The sequence below is a fragment of the Sebastes fasciatus genome, chromosome 9, assembly GCF_043250625.1.
Source record: "Sebastes fasciatus isolate fSebFas1 chromosome 9, fSebFas1.pri, whole genome shotgun sequence".
NCBI lineage: Eukaryota > Metazoa > Chordata > Actinopteri > Perciformes > Sebastidae > Sebastes > Sebastes fasciatus.
Genome location: NC_133803.1, coordinates 31,355,467 through 31,380,083, shown reverse-complemented (window position 1 = coordinate 31,380,083; position 24,617 = coordinate 31,355,467). Strand labels below are relative to the sequence as shown.

The following is a 24,617-nucleotide window of genomic DNA, read 5'->3' as shown; positions in this document are numbered from 1 at the left end:
CAGATCAGTTTTGGTGATAATTAGACTTTGTTGCATCCCGCTGCACACACGGAGTCACCGAGGTGACGATAACTTCTGCCAACTTGTTTAAGGAAGTGATGACCGTTGCCGCGGCAACAAGCTGCCCAATCACACGCCGAGCAACAGTTCTGAGTCACAGCCGAGTGTTAATATATATAATGAGATGACATTTATTCACCAGTTTAAATTAATCCTAAAAAAATCTACTGATAAGTAAAAGTCCTGCATTCAAAACCTCACTGAAGTAAAAGTATTATTATCCAAATGTAGTTAAAGTAAAAGTATTATCTAAATGTAGTTAAAGTAAAAGTATTATTATCTAAATGTAGTTAAAGTAAAAGTATTATCTAAATGTGTTAAAGTAAAAGTATTATCTAAATGTAGTTAAAGTAAAAGTATTATCTAAATGGAGTTAAAGTAAAATTATTATCTAAATGTGTTAAAGTAAAAGTATTATCTAAATGGAGTTAAAGTAAAATTATTATTATTATCTAAATGGAGTTAAAGTAAAAGTATTATCTTATTTAGTATTATCTATCTCTTTACGGTCGTGTCAAGAAGGAAGCACGCAAACCGCGTAACCTGATCTGACATCTGCAAAAACGTCACCACCCGACGACTTATCCTAACCTCAACAATCTCGCAAGAGTTTCCCACGTTTGTCGGCTCCCTTCTAGCCGCTACCCTCAGAGACCTGGGTCCCCAGACATGAGGAACTGAATTATGGGAAATGTAGGATTACGGGCTACTACAGATTAAAGTCAGGATATCTCCGCTTCTGCTGCTTCGACTTTGACCGTTCTGCTTTTATTCTGTCTCATTTGTCTCCAAACTTTATAGAAGTACAATGAAATAATAAAATAATAAAATAAAAATAATAAAACACAGCTGATTAATTATATGTGTGTGTGTAGAACGTGGGGAAGAGGATGTCCTGCAGTCAGTTCATCACCAACCTGGAGGGTCTCAACGATGGAAAAGACTTCCCCAAAGACCTGCTGAAGGTACGACTGACACACACGCGCACACACACGCACACACACGCACGCATACACAACATACACACACATATACAACACACTCCCACAGGGATCTTTGGCTTGTGATTGTCAGCGCAGAGAAATGAAAAGGGGAGATGCATTAAATTCAACTCTTTATTGCCGCCGGGCTGAACGACTGTGTGTGCGCGTGTGTTTGTGTGTGTTCTTGTGTATTTGTGTGTGTGTGTGTGTTTGTATTTGTGTGTCTCTGTCTCTCTTTCTCCCACTCTTTTGTTTCCATCTCAGTTTTACCATCTCAGCCTCTGAGCGATCAACATGAATCTGCGTCACCTCTTCACCTCCATCATCATCCTCATCATCTCTCTCTAACTCTGTTAATGTGTGTGTGTGTGTGTGTGTGTGTGTGGGCAGCAGCAGCAGCTCTGACTCTGAGTGAGGAAGAAAAACATTGAATGCAGAATATTTATTACTGAGAAATATGAATTACACTCAGACGGAGTGAATAGTGTCTTTATATGTTCAGGTTTCATTACAAAAAAACTCATCCTCTAATATTCAGATCCAGGAGATGTTGTCACTAATAAATCACATTATATATTTATTTATTTATTAGAGGTGTGACGGTACACAGGAGTCACGGTTCGGTGGGAAAAAGCATCGGGATCTGTTTGGTTTCATTTATTCTGAACAGACAGAAGTTCAAGTGTCAAAGACAGAAACAGTCCTCCTGCTGAGGGACTGAGGGAACATTTTGTCCTCTGGTAACTTTATCAAACTATTTTCATTGTAACAATGAGGAACATTTCAAACAGTTGTGTAATACACTGAACAAACACTTCCCTAAAAGGAAAAGGTCACAATAAGGGCTATCAAAGTTAACATGATAATTACACGTTAACGCAAATTTGTTTAAACGCCGCTAATTTCTTTAACGCATTAATGCAACTTGTGATTTTTAGGTTGTAGCAGCTCAGTTTTAAAGGTAGAGTGAAGATACTGGTGTCATATGAAACTAGAAAAAAACTAAGGAATCGATTATTACCAACCATGTTGTTTTTTTCTAACTTTTTTTGCCTTTTTAAGGACATTGTTTTTGACTTATTTTCAGACATTTTTCTAAAAAAAAAATGTGGACAATTTTTGTATATTTTTTGCCTTCTCTGACTTTTTTCTCACCTTATTTAATTTATTTTCCGAAAGTTTTCGCACATTTTTTTTTTACTGTTTTTATGATATTTTTTCCCGACACTATTCAGACCTTTTTAGGACATTTTTCACATATTTTTCAGACATTTTGCAGACTTTTTTGGACATTTTTTGCCTATTGTTCTGACATATTTTTTTTCAAAATATTCCAATAACATATTCAAATATTTTCAGAGAAAACTGTCATGGTCATTTTCAAAAGGGTCCCTTGACCTCTGAACTCCAGATATGTGAATGAAAATGGGTTCTATGGGTACCCACGAGTCTCCCCTTTACAGACATGCCCACTTTATGATAATCACTATCACACAATCAATAGTCAAGTCAGCATACTGACACACTGACAGCTGTTGTTGCCTGTTGGGCTGCAGTTTGCCACGTTATGATTTGGGCATATTGTTTTATGCTAAATGCAGTACCTGTGAGGGTTTCTGGACAATATCTGTCATTGTTTTGTGTCGTTAATTGATTTCCAATAATAAATATATACATAGATTTTTCGTAAAGCAGCATATTTGTCAACTCCCATGTTGATAAGAGTATTAAATACTTGACAAATCTCCCTTTAAGGTACATTTTGAACAGATACAAAATGTGTGATTAATCGATTGACAGCCCTAATCACAATACATCGAGGTATCACCAAATAGCGTATGGATAACACAACAATTTCTTAAGTCATTTCATGTGTTATCGCTACAAATTTTGGCTTTTTTGCGTGTCATTTTATGCTGCAGCAATAATTGACGCTCTGGAAGTCAGGTGACGTAGTACAAATGAAGCAAATATATCGATTCTGCCATTAAAAAATCGATTTCAAAATCTTAAAATAAAAATAAAAAATAGCGATACATAGGTGAATCTATTTTTTTTCCCACCGCTACAATCTACATACCGCGTATTCTGCGGCACCGGACCATGGCGGCTCGGCTCGAATAGTACAAAAATATGTTTTGCACTGCGTCAGAAAGGAGACGAGAGATGTTTGGGGACGTTTTATGACAATGAGATTATTAAAACATCGGCTAACTTTGATTCAGAGGAGGAAACCTGTTACTGTGTTCCAGTCAGACAACACAACTGGTGAACTGGTTTTGGAAACCTGTGACACGATGATGAGGAACATAGTGGGTCTGATTTCAGAAGCAGGTTGAACTCGGTCCGTCGTGTTTCATGTTTGTTGAATCTGTGAGCTGATGAATTACGCATCCGTGCTTCTAGAGAGGATTAAACTCGCTGAGACGGTTTGTGTTTGTGACGCTCTCACTGTTGTTTAATGAGGTGTCAACAGGAAGTCACAGCTGTCTTTAAATATATTAATCATTTAAAACAATTTACTGTCATATTAAAGTCTGATTAGAGAAAATATTTCCCTACTAGTGTCAAAACTTATTTCAGACTCCAACAGTCATTTCATGTCTTCAGTGTTAATCATTACATTTATTGTATATTTGAAGTTATTTCTATAAAAAATATACAGATTTTCTGTTTTATATCAGCGAATCGTTACGTTCTTGACTGTTGGTCACCGTGAGATGGAAATCCATCCTTATCCTCATCATTTGCAGTCCTTATTTTAACTATAAATTACTCTTTGTCTCAATTTAATCAACAAAATAGTTTATAAAGAAATTTCCATTTCATCTGCAGCTGTTCATTAATGAAATGGACTGCGTGTGCGTGCGTGCTTCTCATTTGATAATTAATTTTTCTCCTCTTTTCACCTGTTTGTGTTTTCTCATCCTGTCTCTGATCCTGTTGTAGTCTTTGTTTGAAATACAAAAATATATAGAATATTAAATCATGGAAGAAATATTTAAATATCAAAGAAATATCCATTATATATTTATTGGATTTATATAATATAATACATAATTATATATTATATTATATAACATTATTATTATTTAATTTAATATATTAGATATGTAGAATATCAAAATATTTAAGTATACAAAATGGTAACAATTGAATATAAATTAATTCAAACATATATAAAAATGTAATATTACAATGCATAGAATACCTAAACATGTAAAAAATAAAGACATATAAACTTTTAAATATGCAGAATATCCAAATATGGGAATGTGTTTTCCCGAATGTTAGAATGAAATAGAATTTCATTTAAAATATATATAAAATGTAATAAAATATAATATGAAACTTCATGAAAAATATAAAATATATAAAAACACTAATAGTACACATATTTAATATGGACAAAATTGATTAATTTCGAATGGGACCCCTCTCTTTCCCCCTTTCACAACTATCTCTGTCACTATCAAATAAAGGCAAACGCCAAAAAAAAGAATTAAGTGTAAATATTAAATAGAAAGTACATTAATTGTGTCAAATTTAGAATGAAGATACTGGCATCATATGAAACTCAAACCTAATGAATCTATTGGTACCAACCATGTCATCCTAGCTTGTCATGAAGGAGGTTAAAGAGGCAGTAGGCAGTATATTTTTGGCAAAAATTCTATAATAACCTTTCAGCATATTGGTAAATGCAGTACCTGTGAGGGTTTCTGGACAATTTGTCGTTTTTTTATGTTGTGAAATGTGTGATTAATTTGCGATTAAGCGCGATTAAATATTTTTATCGAAATATATATAGATACTGTACATATCTATATATATAGATATCTATATATATAGATATCTATATATATATATAGATATGTACAGTATCTATATATATATATACATATCATATTCATTAATATATTCCTTCAGATATTGCTGAGTCATTATTTTGATGTTCCAGCTGATTTTCGGTCTTTTTCTGCTGAACGTCTCTCGGCTGCATTTACATTCAGCTCTGTGAGTCCTGCGTGATTGACAGCTCCAAGGAGAGCAGGGGGGCGGGCTGAAGCTCCCAACCCTGCCCTCGTATTGGCTGCTGTTGCAGAGAGAAAATGCGCATTGAGAGAGCGAGGGAAAAAAGAGAGAGAGAGACAGAGGAGGAGGAGGAGGGAGGGCAACACTCCTCAACAGTTCAGAGTCTCAGCAGAGAGGAGGAGGAGGAGAGGAAGAAGAAGAGGAGGAAGAAGAAGAGGAGGAGTGAGCTCACCTGACAGAGGGATTCTCCTGCAGGACGAAGACGACAACAGGCAAAGGAGGAGAAGAGTGAAGTTGGAGGACGAAGAGATCAACATCTGAGGAAGAGGAGGAGGAAGGAGGGATTCTCTCTCTCTCCTTTTTTGTCTTTTTTTTCCCAGAGTGCAACAGGAGAAACTCTCCTCTTTTTCTCTGCTGTTTTTTCCTCCCTATCAGCGCCCCCCTCTCTGTTCTCCTCCACCTCCATCATCCCTCCCTCTTCATCAGGAGGAGGCTGACGTCAGTTTTGGGGGTGCTCTCTCTCTCTCTCTCCCTCTCTCTCTCTGTCTGCATGTGTGGGTGTGCTCGCTCGCCCTCGTCTTTCTGCTCTTTCTGCTGAATGTTTTGGACGTGAGAGCAAACGGCCGGCGTTGCTGATGCGTTTCCTCCGTCACGCAGCTTTATTTGCAGTCCAGGGATTCTCCTTCACCGCCGCCGCCGCCGCTGCTGGTGCTGCATCAGGAGGCTGCGTTCAACAGCCAGTTTGAAAACTCACATTTTTGGAAAACTGCAGAAGAAGATCAGAGTTGTGGTTTGGATATTTTTCCATTAAATGTTTGAGCTGTTTACTCCTGCAGGAGTTTGAGCTGATGAATTACGCATCAGTGCTTCTAGAGAGGATTAAACTCACTGAGACAGTTTGTGTTTGTGACGCTCTCACTGTCGTTTAATGAGGCGTCAACAGGAAGTAACAGCTGACTTTACTCTGACAACGAAATCAAAATCTTAATAATTTAACAATAATTATCTGATAAGAGAAAATATTTCCTTATATGTGTCAAACTTATTTTAGACTCCAGCAATCATTTAATTTATTCAATGTTAATCATAAAATGTATTTTATTTTTTAAGTTATTTCTCCAATAAAAATACCGATTTTCTGTTTTATCTCAGCGAATCGTTACGTTTTTGACTGTTGGTCACTGTGAGATGGAAATCCATCCTTATTTTACTAAATAATAACTTAAAATTATCATTTGCAGACCTTATTTTAACTATAATTTACTCCTTGCCTCAATTTAATCAACAAAATTGTGTATAATGTTGTGACGCTCTCACTGTTGTTTAATGAGGCGTCAACAGGAAGTCACAGCTGACTTTACTCTGACAACGAAATTAAAACTTTAAATCTTAATAATTTAATAATAATAATTACCATCATATAAAGTCTGATAAGTGAAAATATTTCTCTATTAGTGTCTAACATATTTTAGACTCTAATAATCATTTAATTTATTCAATGTTAATCATAAAATTATTTTTGTTTTTGAAGTTATTACTCCAATAAAAATACTGATTTTCTGTTTTATCTCAGCGAATTGTTACATTTTTGACTGTTGGTCAATCCGTCCTTATTTTACAAAAAAAAATAACTTAAATCATCATTTGCGACCCTTTTTTTAACTATTATTTACTCTTTGTCTCAATTTAATCAACAAAGTTGTGTATAAAGTTGCCTGAATACAAATTACTCAATATAAAAAGTCATTTTAAACTATAAATTCTTGCAGCAGATTCATTTAAACCTCAAAATTACACAGTATGATATTGATGCCTAAATCTGATTTATTTATTTTTTCCATATAAAATTCCTTTGAAGCATCTTAAACGATGAATCTTGCAGCAGTTTGAGTTCTTGGCAGCGTCTTTTTGTTTTCGTCGTTTTTGCCTCCAAACACCTGAGCGAGCCGCCGGCTGTCAGCCAGCAGGATTATGAGCTTGATGAAACGCTGCTGTGTTTTTATGCATAATGAATAGAGCTGGATCCATAATGCAGCAGGCTGAGATCCACTAAGGACACAATCAATTCAGGCTGAAACAGCCCGAGTTAGTCCAATCGTAACCACTTTCTATTTTAAAACATCCAGAGCAGGACAACCTTCACAATCTAAAATCCAAGTTGTCAAAGTGGAGTCAGATCTGTTTCTGAGTTGATGTAAACAGGACTAAACGGATCATATAAACATGAAGTTGGCAGCTGGTCAAAGAGGCTGTTAAATACCTGATTTTCATTCATATTTTTTAATTATTTAGAGGTCATCTAGAGGTTGTAGTCTCTTCTAGAAGCCATATCGGTGTGGGTTTGACACCTTTTAAAACTCCCTTTCTCTCTGAAACCAAAAACCTGTTGGTTTTAAACCATCTTAAAAGACTTCCGCTTTCCTTGGATTGTTCTGTCTTTTTTGGCCACAAAGACTCTCTGAAATCCAGTCGGACTCAAATCAAATGCTCCTCGTCTGAACTCTAAACTCACCACGATGATCGGCGTCAACAGCATCCACTCGTCAGGCCGCATGAGGTCGCGGTCGCTCTGCTCAGTCCGGAGCGGGCGGGACTCGAGGGACACCGACCCGTTCAGGTATCCCAGAACCCCGCGCTCTCGCTCCCTCAAACCGCTGGCCTTCCCCGACCTGCTGGGGAAAACCCAGGATGGACAGCATCACCGGCAGAGGGGCAAGAAGAAGGTAGAACCCGGAAGTACACACAGGAAGTGACACTCCATATGTTGTCATTTTTTCTCACATTTCACTTACGGGCCACAAGAGGAGGCCACAGGAACATGTGATATGAACACAAAAAGAAGTAGAAGTTGTTAAAACGTTCTTCAGGCACTCGTAAACGCAACATAATGGTTTAAAACTCCAAACTGTTTCACCCAATTTGACTGTTATCAGGCCATTAAATAGATGTTATCAGTCACTATAAGCGAAGTAGGGGCCTACTACACATACTATGTTGTAAAAATGAAACTTAAAAGCAACACATTCTAACATGTTGTTAAACTTAATTAAACGTCACGTTTTGAGTAAAAAATAAAACAACTTCTTTAGGTTTAGACAATAAAACTACAACTTATTTAGGTTTAGACAATAAAACTACGACTTCTTTAGGTTTAGGCAATAAAACTACAACTTATTTAGATTTAGACAATAAAACTACAACTTATTTAGGTTTAGACAATAAAACTACGACTTCTTTAGGTTTAGGCAACAAATCTACGACTTCTTTAGGTTTAAGCAACAAAACTACGACTTCTTTAGGTTTAGGCAACAAAACTACGACTGTTAGGTTATGGCAACAAAACTACGACTTCGTTAGGTTTAGGCAACAAAACGACGACTTCTTTAGGTTTAGAGAACAAAACTGACTTCTTTAGGTTTATGCAACAAAACTACGACTTCTTTAGGTTTAGGCAACAAAACAACAAATTCTTTAGGTTTAGACAATAAAACTACGACTTCTTTAGGTTTAGACAACAAAACTACGACTTCTTTAGGTCTAGACAACAAAACTACAACAACTTTAGGTTTAGACAACAAAACTACGACTTATTTAGGTTTAGGCAACAAAACTACAACTTCTTTAGGTCTAAGCAATAAAACTACAACTTCTTTAGGTTAAGGGAAAAAAAACTAGGACTTTTTTAGGTTTAGACAATAAATCTACGACTTCTAAAGGTTTAGGCAACAAAACTACGACTTATTTAGGTTTAGGCAACAAAACTACAACTTATTTAGGTTTAGGCAACAAAACTACAACTTCTTTAGGTTTAGACAATAAAACTACGACTTCTTTAGGTTAAGGCAATAAAACTACAACTTCTTTTGGTTTAAGCAACAAAACTACAACTTCTTTAGGTTTAAGCAACAAAACTACGACTTCTTTAGGTTAAGGAAACAAAACTACAACTTCTTTAGGTTTAAGCAACAAAACTACGACTTCTTTAGGTTAAGGAAACAAAACTACAACTTCTTTAGGTTTAAACAACAAAACTCTGATTTTAATAGCCTGACAACAGTCTAATCGGCTGACCATTTGGACCTTCACGGGGTCTTCATAATTAATTAATTAATGATCAATCACCAATAAAGTCACCTCATATCATACTCAAAACACTTTCTCTGTTTATTAATAATGTTTTTATTCGCTAATTAAACTATTCTACCTTGCTGTTTGATTGTTTGTATCACTGTTAAGCTTAACTCAACTTTGCCTGCAGGTTTTTCACAATAAAAGCCTAAGGAAAGGGAAGGACTATGTCCATAGAGCCGCTGAAAGACCCTCAATGTTGTCAGTGTCATCATTTCCTCATATTTCATTATCCTGCCATGTTATAAAATCACCTCATTTCATCATACCTTTACTTTGATAAATGTTTGTGCAGGAAGTGTTGAGGTTCATTTATGGTGTCATAACAGCGCCAAAACAAATCAGCAGTAGAAGTGACTCTTTTAACACTAATACTGTTTTTATCGATTGTTTCCAATCAATTCTACTTTTGATTGCTTAAACTACTCTCAATTAAACTCAACTTTGACTGCGAGAGTTTCACAATAAAAGCATAAAAAAGGGAAATATTGCTTATATTGCTGCTGAAGTAACTCTTTTAACACAAAAACAGTTTTTATTGACTAAATTTTTTATTAATTGTTTCTACTTTTCTGGGGGTTGTTTTATCGCTGTTAAGCTACTGTCAATTAAACTCAACTTTGCCTGCAGGTTTTCCACAATAAAAGCCTAAGGAAAGAGAAGGACTATGTCCATAGAATTGATCATATTTCATTATCCTGCCATGTTATCAAATCCCCTCATTTCATCATACCTTTACTTTGTTGAACATGTGTGCAGGAAGTGTTGAGTTTCTTAACAGCGCCAAAAGAAAAATCAGCAGTAGAAGTGACTCTTTTGACACTAATACGGTTTTTATTGATTGTTTCCAATCAGTTCTACCTTGCCGTCTTTTCGATTGCTTAAGCTACTCTCAATCAAACTCTACTTTGCCTGGAAAAGTTTCACAATAAAAGCATAAGGAAAGGGAAATATTTTTTATATTGCTGCTGGGAGATTTTTTAACGTAATGTCATCTAATTTTATGTCTCATCATCTGATTCTAACTTGTCATCATTTATTCATGTTCCATTACCCTGTCATCTTATCAAATCACCTCATTTCTTCATTGTTTGAAAAATTTTTTGCAGAATTTCTTTTGGCTTAAACGGTGTTTGAAAAAAACGTAAAGCAGAAGTGACTCTTTTAACAATATTACTGTTTTTATTGATTGTTTCCTATCGATTCTACTTTGCTGGGAGGGGGTTTCAATGGTTAAACTACTCAGTTAAACTCAACTTGGTCACTTGTTGTACCTTACTTATATCATACCAGTTATGTTTGGATGTTTCCATCTTGAGTTCTGTCTCCCAGTTATCTCTAATATTCAGAGTAGATATTCAAACGATGCTCTAGTATGTGTCACGCAGTGTCACAATCCCTTCTTGAAAGACAAAAAGAGTTTGTTGTTGTTTATGTCTGCAGAAACATGATCATCACATGACACTCATATATATATATGACTGTGTGTGTTGTGTCTCTACAGACTCTCTACAGCTCCATCAAGAATGAGAAGCTTCAGTGGACCATGTAAGTCTCCCTCCTCCTCCAGTATGAACCGTCATCTGGTTTATACTGGTTTCTAACGCACAGCATGTACAAACATCTGAAGTGTGTGTGTGTGTTGAAATGTGTCTGCACATTTCTATGTGTGTGTGTGTGTGTTTGTCCCTGCTGCCCCACTCTCTTATTTAAGCCTCAGTTGCCACGGCAACCGTTTCCTGCTTTCTTTCCTCGCTGTAATTACAGGTCAGCATCCCAACGCCCATGCTTGACTGTGGACACACACACACACACACACACCTCTGTCTTCCACATCTGTCGTCCCTCATGTGCAGTCTATTTAACTCTTCACGTCTTTCTCTGTTTGGTTTTTAATGTTCTGCAGCTATTTGGTAAAAAACTGCTCTGATTATATAAAATGACAGTAAACTATAGTATATAGTATATAATCAGGTAAGTTACAGGTTGGTTTCAATAAATATTTTAAGATTAGACAGTGTAAGACCTGTTAAACATTTAATATTTTACACAATTAATGTACTTTCTACTTAATATTTCTACTTAATTAAACATGTGTACTTTTAGTGGTTTTAAGTATTTTAATATTTAAGTAAAACTGTTGTGATTATATATAAATGACACAGGAAATAAAACATTAGACAATTAAATAGAGATGAGTTCATAGGACCAGGTGATGTGATGAGATAGCTTCAGATGATTAAATAAAGATATACTGACTTAATAGATGAGGTGATGATGCGATGAAATAAACAGGAAATTGGCTAGCTTAGGTGGGAAGTCGTACTTTATTCCAGATCTTTGGTTCTCTTGTGATATTTGCACATTTCTCCGCTCTTGTGTTGATCTTAACGCTGATTTAAAAAAAAAAAAAAAAAAGCAAACTAGAGGTGACTCTTTTTTGTTTGGTAAAGATTTGTTTTTATTTAAAGATGCTCAATTCACAGTGCAAACATGATACAGCATCTTAAATATATATATAGTGATAATAACATATGACTAATAATACAAAATAAAATAAAGTAAATAAAAATAAAGTAAATAAATAAATGCACATATTCAGGGACCGCCAAAATCAACCCCAAAATGAAAGTTCCTCGTAGAAGCTTAATAGCTGATAATGATTTAATAACACAATAACTGAATGATAACCGGTTCTGTCCTTCATCTTCTGAAGTGATGAGGAGGACTTGAGGAAGTCCATGTCGGAGCTGGCTGACGTCCGAACAGACTCCGCCTCCCACACCATGAAGCGACTGGGGAGTGGAGGAAACCCGCTGGTGAGCGTCGCCCATCAGGCCGACGGCGAGCTCTACAAGAGCGGCTTCCTGGTCCGCAAAGTCCACGCCGACCCCGACGGAAAGAGAAGTACGTCTTTCTGACTCTGACTCTTCTTAGTCTTCTTCTTTGTCTTCTTCTTTTTCTCCTTCTACTTCTTCATCTTCGTCTTCTTCGGTTCTCCTTGATTTGAGCATATTGTTTTATGCTAAATGCAGTACCTGTGAGGGTTTCTTGACAATATTTGTAATTGTTTTGTGTTGTTAATTGATTTCCATTAATAATAAATATATACAAACATTTTTATAAAGCAGCGTGTTTGCCCACTCCCATGTTGCTAAGAGTATTAAATACTTTACAAATCTCCCTTTAAGGTACATTTTGAACAGATGAAAAATGTGTGATTAATCCGGATTAATTTGTTTAATCGATTGGCTGCCCTAATTATAATAATATTAGTCTTTATTTATTTAATATTCTCTATTTATTTTTATTTTTTTAAATCTATGTTACAAAGTGTTTCACAAAACCAGCAAAATCAGTTTTAAAAAGTTTGTTTTTTAAAAAATAATATAATGTAGAAAAGGGTTAGAATAGGATATTAGAATAAAACATTTTTAAGGAAATTACAGATAGATTAAAAGGAATTACAACAACAATACAATTTTAATTTAATTTAATATTTTTTAAATAATAATTGAAATGCATTTAAAGCGACTTGTGGAGTGAGGTGTGATCTCTTTCCTGCACTTGTGATGTTTAATATCCCATGATGCCTTGCTTTTCCCAGCTCCACGGGGTAAGAGGGGGTGGAAGTCTTTCTACGCCATGCTGAAGGGTCTGGTGCTCTACCTGCAGAAGGTAAACATCTCAACCACATTTCCCAGCAGCCATGCATGCCAGTTTCTCCACATTAAGGGTCTATTTTTAACTCTGTGTGTCCCAAATATATATGAGAACAGGACAATCATTTGGGTCAGACAGAAATGATCTGTTTTTACTGTTTTTAAAACTCTTAACTCTTTTTTTGTGAAGTAGTTGATTTAAATCTGACACCATTTCTGTAGTCATAACTTTGTTTTTAATACTCAGCTTTTCAATCCATACGTAAGATACAACCTTCTCTTGTTATAACAGGATTAATTAGTATGTTGCTATAGCAACACAGATCCCATCAGTGCATAAAGACAAAACACTGTAGAAGTTTACTTGCTTTAATTTAGTTTAATCATGAGTTTTGTTGTTTTAACAAGAAACATTTCTAACATATCATTTTATCTTTTATATATATAAAAGATAAAATGATATGTTTTCTTATGTATTATTGTTTTAACAAGAAACATTTCTAACATATCATTTTATCTTTAAAAGATAAAATGATATGTTAGAAATGTTTCTTGTTAAAACAATAATTTGCTTTCGTGCTGCTCTGTGATTGGCTGACAGGATGAGTACCGTGCGGAGCGAGATCTGACGGAGGAGGACGTGAAGAACGCCGTCTCCATCCATCACTCTCTGGCCATGAGAGCAGCCGACTACAGCAAGAGACCCAACGTCTTCTACCTGAGGACAGCCGACTGGAGAGTCTTCCTGCTGCAGGCTCCGTAAGGACCTGTCTCTCTGTCTGTCTGTCTCTCTGTCTCTCTCTCTGTCTGTCTCTCTGTCTCTCTCTTTGAATGTGTATCTGTCTGTCTGTCTGTCTGTCTGTCTCTCTGTCTCTCTCTCTGTCTGTCTCTCTGTCTCTCTCTTTGAATGTGTGTCTGTCTGACTCTCTGTCTCTCTGTCTGTCTTTCCGTCTGTCTGTCTCTCTCTCTCTCTCTCTCTGTCTGTCTGTCTGTCTGTCTGTCTGTCTGTCTGTCTGTCTCTCCCTCTCTCTTTCTCTCTGTCTGTCTCTCTGTCTCTCTGTGTGTCTGTCTGTCTGTCTCTCTGTCTGTCTGTCTGTCTGTCTCTCCCTCTCTCTTTCTCTCTGTCTGTCTCTCTGTCTCTCTGTCTCTCTGTCTCTCTGTGTGTCTGTCTGTCTCTCTGTCTGTCTGTCTGTCTCTCTGTGTCTCTGTCTGTCTGTCTGTCTCTCTGTCTCTCTGTGTGTCTGTCTCTCTGTCTGTCTCTCTGTCTCTCTTTCTCTCTGTCTGTCTCTCTGTCTCTATGTAATGAGCTCAGTTTGTATCAAGTGACTCTGTCTGATGATGTCATCGTCTGCAGTAGAATCACAGGAAGTGACTCTGGACCATCGTCAGTTGTCATGGTGACCAACAGTTCATTAAGTCTTCCGATCAGAGGAAGACATCAGGTTGACTGTTTGTGTCTCTCACCTTTTCTCCTGCAGCAACCCTGAACAGATGCAGTCGTGGATCACACGCATCAACGTCGTGGCAGCCATGTTTTCTGCCCCGCCGTTCCCGGCAGCGATCGGCTCCCAGAAGAGATTCAGCCGTCCTCTGCTGCCGGGATCCAACACCAAACTGTCCCAGGTACAATCAGTGATCCACATCTGGATAACGGTCCAGCTCCATTAACGGGTCTGGATTCGTCTCAGATAAAGTCACCGCTTCATGATTGTTTCTGTCCTCCAGTTTGATTTAATATCCAGACGTCATGTTGAGTTTTATCGTCTGTCCCGACAGGAAGAGCAGGTCAAATGTCACGAGAACCGGTTCAGGGCGGTTTCCTCCGAGCTGGCCGACCTCACGGCTTCCACTCCGGACAGGAAGGTGAAAGGTCGTGAGCTGGAGGAGCAGAAACTTCGACAGGAGTACCTGGAGTTCGAGGTGAGAGGATTCACAAAAACACACAAAAGGAGGAGGAAACGCCCACTCAGCCGTTAGCAGTGACGTAGGTTAGCACAGGAAGCTAATCAATAAGGTTATCAATGATGTGAACGCTAGCACTAGCTGAGTCAACGTTAGCTGTGATCAGTTTGGAAATAAGTGGGGTTGGATGTATAGCAGTTATATTGTCTTCAACGCCACCAGACTCCATTCACAAAAACAGTAATTTGACCTCTCTGTGTTATCGTATGATTTGGTGAATCTGAACTATCCGAAGTCACACAATAACACAAACTAACTAACCGGTCGATGCAGCGGTAGACCAGCAACTCCCCTGTTCTGAGAGGTAACATGACTGGTTTAGTGAATGGAGTCTGGTGGCTTTTGAAGAGAGCGATATAACGGCTTCAGTTCCCCGTCAGAAAGGGCTGTCTGTTTCTCCAAACTTCATCTACTGTAGTAATACACTGACTATGGAGAAGTAGCTCATACAGCCTCACTGAGAAACTTACTACTTTGACTTGAAGATGAAGTTATTGCCTTTCTGTAAACATTTCAATCATGTTTGTGTTTTATTAGGTTTGGTTGTTCCTCTCTTAACGGTGTTAAAACCCTTCATAATGTTTTATCTGCAGTTAATGGTGCAGTAAAAATCAGTGACAGTTGCGCTGCAGCTCCTTCTGTCTCGTTTCTGCTCGTCTTCATCACAGACTGTCTCTGAATCAGTCTGGTGTCAAACAGGCTGGGCTGTGTCGGGAACACGGCGTTAAAGGACCAGTCTGCTGTTTACTTTCTGTTCCTGCTGATCACTTTCATCAGCCAACAGTTTATACATCTAGTTAAGTCTTCTCTGCAAATCAACCTGCAGAGTGAACGGTTATTATTGTTTCCTGTTTCTTTCTTCAGTCAGATATCTAATTAAATAATAACAACAGACGCGGTGAGTTCAGGTCCTGTCGTTTTCTACTTAAGTAGGAAGATTATTTAGGGGACGTTCACATGCTGCGTCTTTTGCACACTCAAATCCGTTGTTGTCAATGTAGACAATCATTGTAATGTATCGTCACTGTTTTGGCTGATGCCGAGGACAATTGCTCGCGCCTAGGAAGCACACACACAAGCAACAGGATGCTGGTTGCAGTTCACTTAACGGCCATGGGTGTCAGTAATAACAAGAATTTTCTGAAAGTTACGTATAGTACCTTTAAATATCTGTTAAAAATTAAGCAGGATTTTCTAAATTGAAGGAAAATTACTTTTTTAAAAGAAGCGCCGTTAGCGGTTCGCCACTATGGTTAGCCTATGGGACTAACTAGCTTACTGCTACTTCATTATCATTTCGACAGTAACGCCCCGAGAATGAGGTCGATTGAGAGAAACTTTAAGTTCAAACTGTCAGTTCCAACCTGGCGTCCATCTGTCTCCGTCCTCCTCCACAGAAAACCCGCTACGGTACGTACGCCATGCTGCTTCGGGCCAAACTGTCGAGTGGAGACGAGGACCTGTCGGCTTTCGAGTCGCGGCTGTTTGACGACGGCGGCCTGCAGAGGGCGCACTCCAGCCCCACGCTGCCTCAGGACGCCACCATCAAGGAGAAGACCCGCGGAGCCAAGACGTCAAAAAGCTTAAAGGTCACGTCGTCCTCGACCTCCAAGACCAGCGGCAGCGTCAAAGTGGAAAGCAAGAAGAAGAACGGCAGCGGGAACAACCAGCAGCCGGAGCTGCAGCAACAGAGCAGCAAACAGGAAGAGGCGCCGTAAGGCGGCGAGGATCAGGTTTTATACAAAGTGTGTAGCTGGAGACGGACGTGAAGCATCATGGGCAGCAGGCTGACATCCTCCTTTAAACCTTTTCTGTTAAACCTCTTCTGATTGGCTGAGGTGGTTTTTCCTCCAGAGCCGAGCTGAGACGTTCGAGGTCGGTGGGAGAGGAGACGCTCGTCACGAAGGAGGATGACCGAGCGGACGAGTTCAGGAAACACTACTGAGCGTCTGAAGAGCGTCCGTTTATTTCTCGTCCAAACATCAACTTCAGCAGGTCAAAGTTTCAGAGTAAAAGCTTTATTTCCTGTCAAATCTTTAATTTCAGGGACTTTCTGAAAGCATTTTATTGTTAAATTGACGGATGAAGAGCTTAAATATGAGAAATCGTTCATCAGTCTGCAGCAGCCATCAGCAGTCTGTAGGTACTTTTTTATTTTTTTTTCTCCCAGAGTGACAAAAACTGACCTCCTGCACGGTCCGTCGCTCTGCTTCTCTTAGCAACAAACTGGGGGAGCAGGTTTCCATGCCGACCAGATATGATGGACGGAGCGCGTGGGACTGTTGCCGTAGCGACCGAGCAAAAGGGGGAGGAGAGAGTAATTGAGGGAGGGGGGGGGTTGAGACTCTGGAGTCAGGACTCCCCCGGCCAAAAAAACAAACAGACCGCCGCCGTGATGATGATGCGTCAGAGAACACAATACCTCCTCCTCCTCCTCCTCCGCACTTCAGTGTGTTTGTGTGTGTGCCTGCGCGTGTGTGTGTGTGTGTGTGTGAATACTAACTGAAGGCTGATCAATGCGTCACTGCAGTCGGTTTTATTTATGTTGTTTTCCTCACTGAGTGACTGCTGGAACAAACAGGCTGTACGGAAGATCATTAGTGACTAAAAACTCCTGACTGAGCAAACAAAAATAATAATTCAAACTTTAATCAATCTGCAGGCTGAGTTCAACAGGTGTTTGATAAATTACCCACTGGTGGGTTTTGTTGCACTTATTTCGAACAGAATTTCAATACCCAATTTACATTTTTTTTCTTTATTGAATTTTCAACAATTTATTAAAAACAAAAAAAAGTTTTGTATGTGATCTAACAAATATCCAGTATTATAATACAACCCAGTAGCACAGCAGTTTGTGAAATAGTAACGATATTAAATGTATTGATTCGAGTACATAGACGCGAATTTCATGTTTTTATCGTGATGGTCAGCACGAAAAAACATTTGTAACCCACGTAATCGTGAACCGGGAAGTATAAAGAGCGGCGAACTCGTGGGTTCAGGTGGGTCAAAAAACACCAGACTTTAACCAGGAGACCGCTGTTCATGTCCCGTGAGAAACCAGAAGTCAACGTTGACTTATTTGTCACGTAACTTCCGTACTTAAGTTACACCACTCCCAGAGTTATATAACCCAAACCGTGATCTTTTCCTAAAGCTAACTTAGTAGTTTTGTGGCCTAACCAAGTCGATATTTTCCTAAACTCAATTACGTAGTTTTATTTTGAAAATACTGGGGCGGAAATTGACACATGCGTCACGTGTTGCTGAACATTCGTAGGAAAACTACATTGTTGAAAGTCGTGCTGAGCGTCACGAAAAAAAAGGAAATTCGTGTCTATGTACACGAATCAAATAGATTCAATTTCGTGACTATTTCAGAAACTGCTGTGAGAATGTGTTGCATAATAATATATATAATGTAACATAAACATAGAGATACAAACATATTAATGAACAAACAATATTAAAATTCTTAAAAATAGTTAAATAAGATTAATTCCCATTACATAAATGGTGAAATAATATTAATAATAATTATTATAAACATTACATTAGACGCACTTACAATACCTAAATACTCAACACTTATATTGCTTTACATTTATCTACATCCAATACTTAAATGACCTCTATTACAGATGCTGTAATTATCAATCAGTCCGTAATTTATAAATTGGCCCCAGATACGTTGAAACCTCTCTTGTTTGTAATTTTTTCCAAAAGTAAAAAAAATGTTACACCACCGCCAAATAAAGTGATGCTTTTTTAATCAAAACATTGGATATAATATACAAAACATAACAAGTAAAGACATTGACATTATGCAAATAATATATAATATGGAACTTATTTATTTCTTCATGTGGCTTAAAGTATTAAAGAGACATGATTTCTGAAAGTTTGTGATTTATAACATTTTGTCACCAAAATATAAAAATTAGAGTGAGGGTAATTGTGTTGGAAAAGTTGAACAAATATAATTTAAATTAATTAAGTGGCACTCTCAGACCTGCAGGCTAGTTTCACCTCAGCAGTTTTGTCCTTAATGAACTTCCTGTCTTTGCTGGAAACTGAATAATGTCTGAATCCGTCCACTTTACATTCCTCCTGTTTTCTACTTAAAGTTTATGTAATATGCTGAAATGATCTTTCTTGGTTTATTGATTGGAGATGAGAGTTAAGAAGTTTTAATCGTCTGTTTGTTAACGTGATGAAACTTAAAGAAAAGAAAACGACCGTTGAAAAGTGAAATCTTTAGAGTCTCCTGATCATGAAGTCTTCCACATGCAGTTTCCTCTTGCTGCCACTCGGGTTCACCAGACGTTGTACACACAGTAGTAATACCACAGAGTAAAAAGTCCTGCATTCAAAACTATACTTAAGTAAAAGTACAAAAGTATCAGAAACAAAATATACTTAAAGTACCAAAAATAAAAGTACTCATTCTGCAGAATAATCTCTATTATATTATAGTATTCTAATGAGTGATGCATTAATGTGTTCATCACTTTAATGTTGCAGCTGGTAAAGGTGGAGCTACTTTTAATGACTTTATATACTGCTGGTAGTTTAAGTAAGGGATAATATACAGCTAGCGTGTCGTTGTTGTGAAATAAACCCAGACAGGGCGATGCTGCACGTCTCTCATCGCCCTGAAGGGGTTTATTTCACAATAATGACCGGCTCGCTGTACATTATCCCGCATATCACACGGCTACTTACTTAAGAAATAAGACTTACTTTATAATAAAAAATCAATCATTTGACACAAAAAACGGTCCGCCAGAGTCCGACATCAGAACTGCACCCATAGCAACGGTCTGTTATACATAGCAACAGTCTGTTATAAAGAAATAACAGACCGTAGAACGCCGTGATTAACCAATCAGAATCGAGTATTTAACAAAGCCGTGTAATTTATAATAATACATCGGCATTTATTAGTTTTACTTTACATTTATTTACCTCTGAGACAAAATTGTACTTAAAGTACTTGAGAGTGAATGTACTTAGTTACTTTCCACCACTGTGAAAGATAATTAGAAGATTAAGGGTTAAACTTTGTTCAGGTAGAGCTGGGGGATGATTCATCATTTAAAAAAGAAATCAGCAAAATTAAGAAAACATTGAGATATTATGTTATTTATTTGCCTTCATTTGCAAAAACCAAATGTCCAAATTGAGCTATTTAATTAGATTAATCTCCCTACGAACAGGTTATGGGATTATTATTAATATTTATTACACGCCGTTGTTGAATGCTTGATTCTGATTGTGCAATCACGGCATTCTGTGGTCTGTTATTTCTTTATAACAGCCTGTTGCTATGTATAACAGACCGTTGCTATGGACGCAGTTCTGATGTTAAACCATTTTGTGTCAAATTATTGATTTCTAAAGTAAGTAGCTGTGTAATAAGCGGGATAATGTACAGCTAGCGGGTCATTGTTGTGAAATAAACCCCGACACTGTACATTATCCCTTACTTATTTATATTAATATTGGCAGTCTTGGACTTCCATATTAGGACACTTCAGTATCACTGAATCTGAAACCTAAAGACATCCAGTCATCTTTGATTTACTTGCTGTGATGTAACAACGCAGCTGGTTCATCATGAATAATTAGGTTACAAACTGAACAGACGGAGCTTCAAACAGAAAACAGGTGTAATGACGGGAGACGTCACCAGGTGGCTGCAGAGGGCAGCTGGTTGTTGATGCTTTTTCTTCTTCTTCTTCAGGACTCTGAAGGTTTCATATGTGGTTTGTTTAAAGAAGTTAAAGAATAACACCAGGTTACATCTTTTATATCCTGTGTTATTTTGCTAATAATTAAGCATTATTTTTTAAATGTTTGTGATCAGGAACCCAAACAGCTGGAACCTCTTTAATGCTGAACAATAATAACCTGAAAACACTGACGGAAAACTTGAAGATTTGAGTTCCTGAGGGGAGAAAAGAAGAAAGTTGGACTGTTGTTCTTTTGGTTGTTTCCAGAGATCAGTGTGATTTGTGATTTCAAACACTGCTGCTGCTGTTAAAACCTCCCTGGACTGACTATCCTCTTGTACAGCCGGAAACACGGAGCTCTCAGAGGGGTTTCTCTCTGGTTGTTCTTCAGACTGTAAAGACGCTTTAACAAAAACGCCGCAGAGGACTGTAGAAAACAAACATTTCAAAGGTACGAAGAGAACTGAAACTATGAGGAACTTTTTTTTTTAGGTCATGGTCTGTAGAAAGTTGTTGTCACGCGATCTCGCTCGTTCTTTCTCAGCACACGCCATGATAACCACAATCTTCCACGTTCGTTGCACGCCACACTAGTCAACCTGGTTCTCAGTCGTGATCGGCGCTCACGAGCTTCGACAGAAAGATCACAGACACGAGCCAAATTTCTGGAGCGTTTTTAACGTTCGACGCGTTCGACATCAACTCCAACAGACTGAGGACTGTCTTGCTTTGCTGGTGGTGTGAACTCCCAGTTAGAGAAAGGAGTCATCTCAGACCCAGAACACACTGGACGGACTGCATATCCCATCAGGCCTTGCAATGCTTCAAGATCCCCCAGAACGAGCTGGAGGGCGTAGCTACAAAGACGGATGTCTGGCTTCTCTTTCTGCAGACTCAAAAGGTCTTTTGTCTCTGAGGAGGATGAAGCTTCTGGCCGTCGCTATCATGGTTTTTGGCCGTCGCCATCTTGGTTTTTTCGCCGTCACCATCTTGGTTTTTGGCCATCGCCATCTTGGTTTTTGGCCATCGCCATCTTGGATTTTGGCCGTCGCCATCTTGATTTTTTCGCCGTCACCATCTTGGTTTTTGGCCGTCGCCATCTTGGTTTTTCGCCGTCACCATCTTGGTTTTTGGCCTTCGCCATCTTGGTTTTTCGCCGTCACCATCATGGTTTTTGGCCGTCGCCATCTTGGTTTTTCGCCATCACCATCATGGTTTTTGGCCGTCGCCATCTTGGTTTTTGACCTTCGCCATCTTGGTTTTTGACCTTCGCCATCTTGGTTTTTCGCCGTCACCATCTTGGTTTTTGGCCGTCGCCATCTTGGTTTTTGGCCATCGCCATCTTGGTTTTTGACCGTCGCCATCTTGGTTTTTGACCTTCGCCATCTTGGTTTTTCGCCGTCACCATCTTGGTTTTTGGCCGTCGCCATCTTGGTTTTTGGCCATTGCCATCTTGGTTTTTGACCGTCGCCATCTTGGTTTTTGACCTTCGCCATCTTGGTTTTTCGCCGTCGCCATCTTGGTTTTTCGCCGTCACCATCATGGTTTTTGGCCGTCGCCATCTTGGTTTTTGACCTTCGCCATCTTGGTTTTTCGCCGTCACCATCTTGGTTTTTCGCCGTCGCCATCTCGGTTTTTGGCCGTCGCCATCTTGGTTTTTGACCTTCGCCCTCTTGGTTTTTGGCCATCGCCATCTTGGTTTTTGGCCGTCACCATCTTGGTTTTTGGCCATCGCCATCTTGGTTTTTGGCCATCGCCATCTCGGTTTTTGGCCTTCGCCATCATGGTTTTTCGCCGTCGCCATCTTGGTTTTTGGCCATCGCCATCTTGGTTTTTGACCGTCGCCATCTTGGTTTTTGACCGTCGCCATCTTGGTTTTTGGCCGTCGCCATCATAAGACAGCTGTGGGACATAAAGAAAAGTGTTTAGACCCATAAAACGCTTCATACATTCTATTAAATCACATTATTTGGTAATTATTTGTTATGTCAAGATGCGTAATAACACCGTGTGTGTATGAATATCAATCATGGAAAGGAAAGGACATAGGACGTCTTTTTTTTTTACTATTCGACCGCAGCCCAGGTTCAATTCACAATGAACGGCATCGAGATGGCTCTAATAAAATCTTGTGAATAGTCGTGATACGATGGAAACATCTGGAACACCTTCATGGTTTTAATCGTCCTGGTTGGGACCGGGTCTGTCATTCCTCTCGTCTTTCTCTGATTGGGTCCAAACCTCCAGTCTCATTGATTGATTGATTTCTGACGATCACTTTAAAATGTCCTGCGACATTTCACACCGAGTACCTTTGACATCATAACGGGACCTTGACACGTGAAGACCTCTGTGGTTTGTTGGACCGCAGTGACGCTGAGATCAGAGAGGACGTCTGACTGAATCCGTCCCTCTTTTCTTCTTCGTCCTCCATCAGACGAACATCAACATGCTGGTCGATGCAGCAGGAATCTATCGAATCGCCAACAGACGGCGGGGTTCAGATTCATCGCCCCGCTGAGCTGTTTGACCCCCGCCGGGTCGTATTTATCCCTCAAATATCCAGTAACACTTGTGTACTTCGGGTGTATTTGTCGCACTGTGCAATGTAAAGCAGCATAGGATGAATCTGTCTAAAAGTCATGGCCGCTTTCAGCTCTTTGTCTGTGTCCAAACCTTGTAAATAAATGTACAAGTTCACATTGAGAAGCCATATCGTAGTTGGGCTGAACGCCTAGCTAGCGCTCGCTGCGTCTTAGGGCACTTTGGTTTAGATATTTTAGAGTGACAGCAGATGTTCAACCTCCTGACAGAGGTTCAACCCACCTCTTTATTTATTCTGTTGGTCGTCGGCTCTGATCGACGACAGGCTGACTTTAGTTTCTGTGAACGTTTTTTTTGTTTTTGCGGCTTCGCTGCGGTCTGAATGTTCGCCGCCGGCTCGCCGATCGATAGCTGTACATACTGTCCACATCCTGTGAGGTTTTGGTCGTAGTGAAACACAAACAACACGTTTGTATCATTTTGAAGGCTTAGAGGCAAAAATAAAAACATTTTGAAAACAAAAAGGGCTGAGAGTCTTTTTTTTTTTTTGCAGCGTTTTTGTCTCGTTAATTAATATTTAACTATAGAAGAGAAACCACGTGAATACACAGTCTTAGTAAAAACAGCCTCTACTGGATTCTACTGACACTCTACTACATAAAGAGCAACACGAAAATAATGGAGAAAGAAGGACGATTAATCCTCGTTGATAAAACATGATGATGTTGCACCGCCTGCTAGATGTTTCTAATGTAGTTCAGAACAAAATTTAGTTTAGAGAGACAACGTTTAAGAAATGTAGAACTTAAATATATTAAAAATGTTTTTAAATTAAAAATAAAAACACTCGAGGTGAGTCAAAATTATTATTAAACCGTAGTATATGATCATTTTAATGTGTCTCAAGACTTAAAAACTTTTCATTTCGATTTAACTGACTTACTAGCTCATAATTTTTAATTAATTAGAATTTTGACTGACATTTCTTTTAACCAATAACAAAATATTTTTAACTACTGTATATAATTTTAAACCATTTTTAATTTATTTTGACAATTTTACAATTATGATTTAAGTGGCTGATCAAATAATTTTGTAAAGAAAATTAGACAAAAAAACTTTAATACATTAAACAATTTACACTAACAATTTTATCATTTTGATTTAACTGACTTACTATCTCATAATTTGCGGACTCATTATTTTTACTTAAACTTATAATTTACATTAACTTTTACTATTTTACAATTGTGATATAACTGTCTTATCGCATAATTTTGAAAATGTCCAAATTTTATGTTAAAAATGTTAAATTGTTGATCTTAGTGTCTTATATTTTGAACTTTGAAAACTTTCATAATTTTTATAATCTTGCCTATTTTATCATTTTGATTTAACTGACTTGCTATCTCATAATTTTTTACTTAACTTAATAATGATAATAATTGTATATTATATATAATAATTATTATGATATATTATATATATTATATAATTTGATATAT

The 24,617-nt window shown here is 38.1% G+C and overlaps 2 protein-coding genes across 7 annotated transcripts in view; one reads left to right on the top strand and one right to left on the bottom strand.

The window, feature by feature from the left end:
* LOC141774548 (very long chain fatty acid elongase 6-like) overlaps nucleotides 1-13,912 on the bottom strand; it is a 59,341-nt gene extending 45,429 nt beyond the window's left edge. Inside the window, exon 1 of one of the 2 annotated variants that reach the window (XM_074647297.1) lies at nucleotides 13,858-13,912. The gene's annotated coding sequence lies outside the window, so the exon portion shown is untranslated. Of the gene's footprint in view, nucleotides 1-13,845 lie in introns of both variants that reach the window. The other variant, XM_074647298.1, reaches the window with a different exon arrangement.
* psda (pleckstrin and Sec7 domain containing a) overlaps nucleotides 1-23,636 on the top strand; it is a 55,536-nt gene extending 31,900 nt beyond the window's left edge. For 4 of the 5 annotated variants that reach the window (XM_074647286.1, XM_074647284.1, XM_074647287.1 and 1 more), the window contains 8 exons: nucleotides 936-1,025; nucleotides 10,711-10,754; nucleotides 11,923-12,113; nucleotides 12,814-12,884; nucleotides 13,470-13,627; nucleotides 14,347-14,491; nucleotides 14,645-14,788; nucleotides 16,228-23,636. In XM_074647286.1, coding sequence (XP_074503387.1) covers nucleotides 936-1,025; nucleotides 10,711-10,754; nucleotides 11,923-12,113; nucleotides 12,814-12,884; nucleotides 13,470-13,627; nucleotides 14,347-14,491; nucleotides 14,645-14,788; nucleotides 16,228-16,548 — 1,164 coding nt within the window. In that variant the 3' untranslated portion in view covers nucleotides 16,549-23,636. Of the gene's footprint in view, nucleotides 1-935; nucleotides 1,026-1,307; nucleotides 4,115-10,710; nucleotides 10,755-11,922; nucleotides 12,114-12,813; nucleotides 12,885-13,469; nucleotides 13,628-14,346; nucleotides 14,492-14,644; nucleotides 14,789-16,227 lie in introns of those variants that run through there. The other variant, XM_074647285.1, reaches the window with a different exon arrangement.
* Nucleotides 23,637-24,617: the final 981 nt, after the last annotated feature.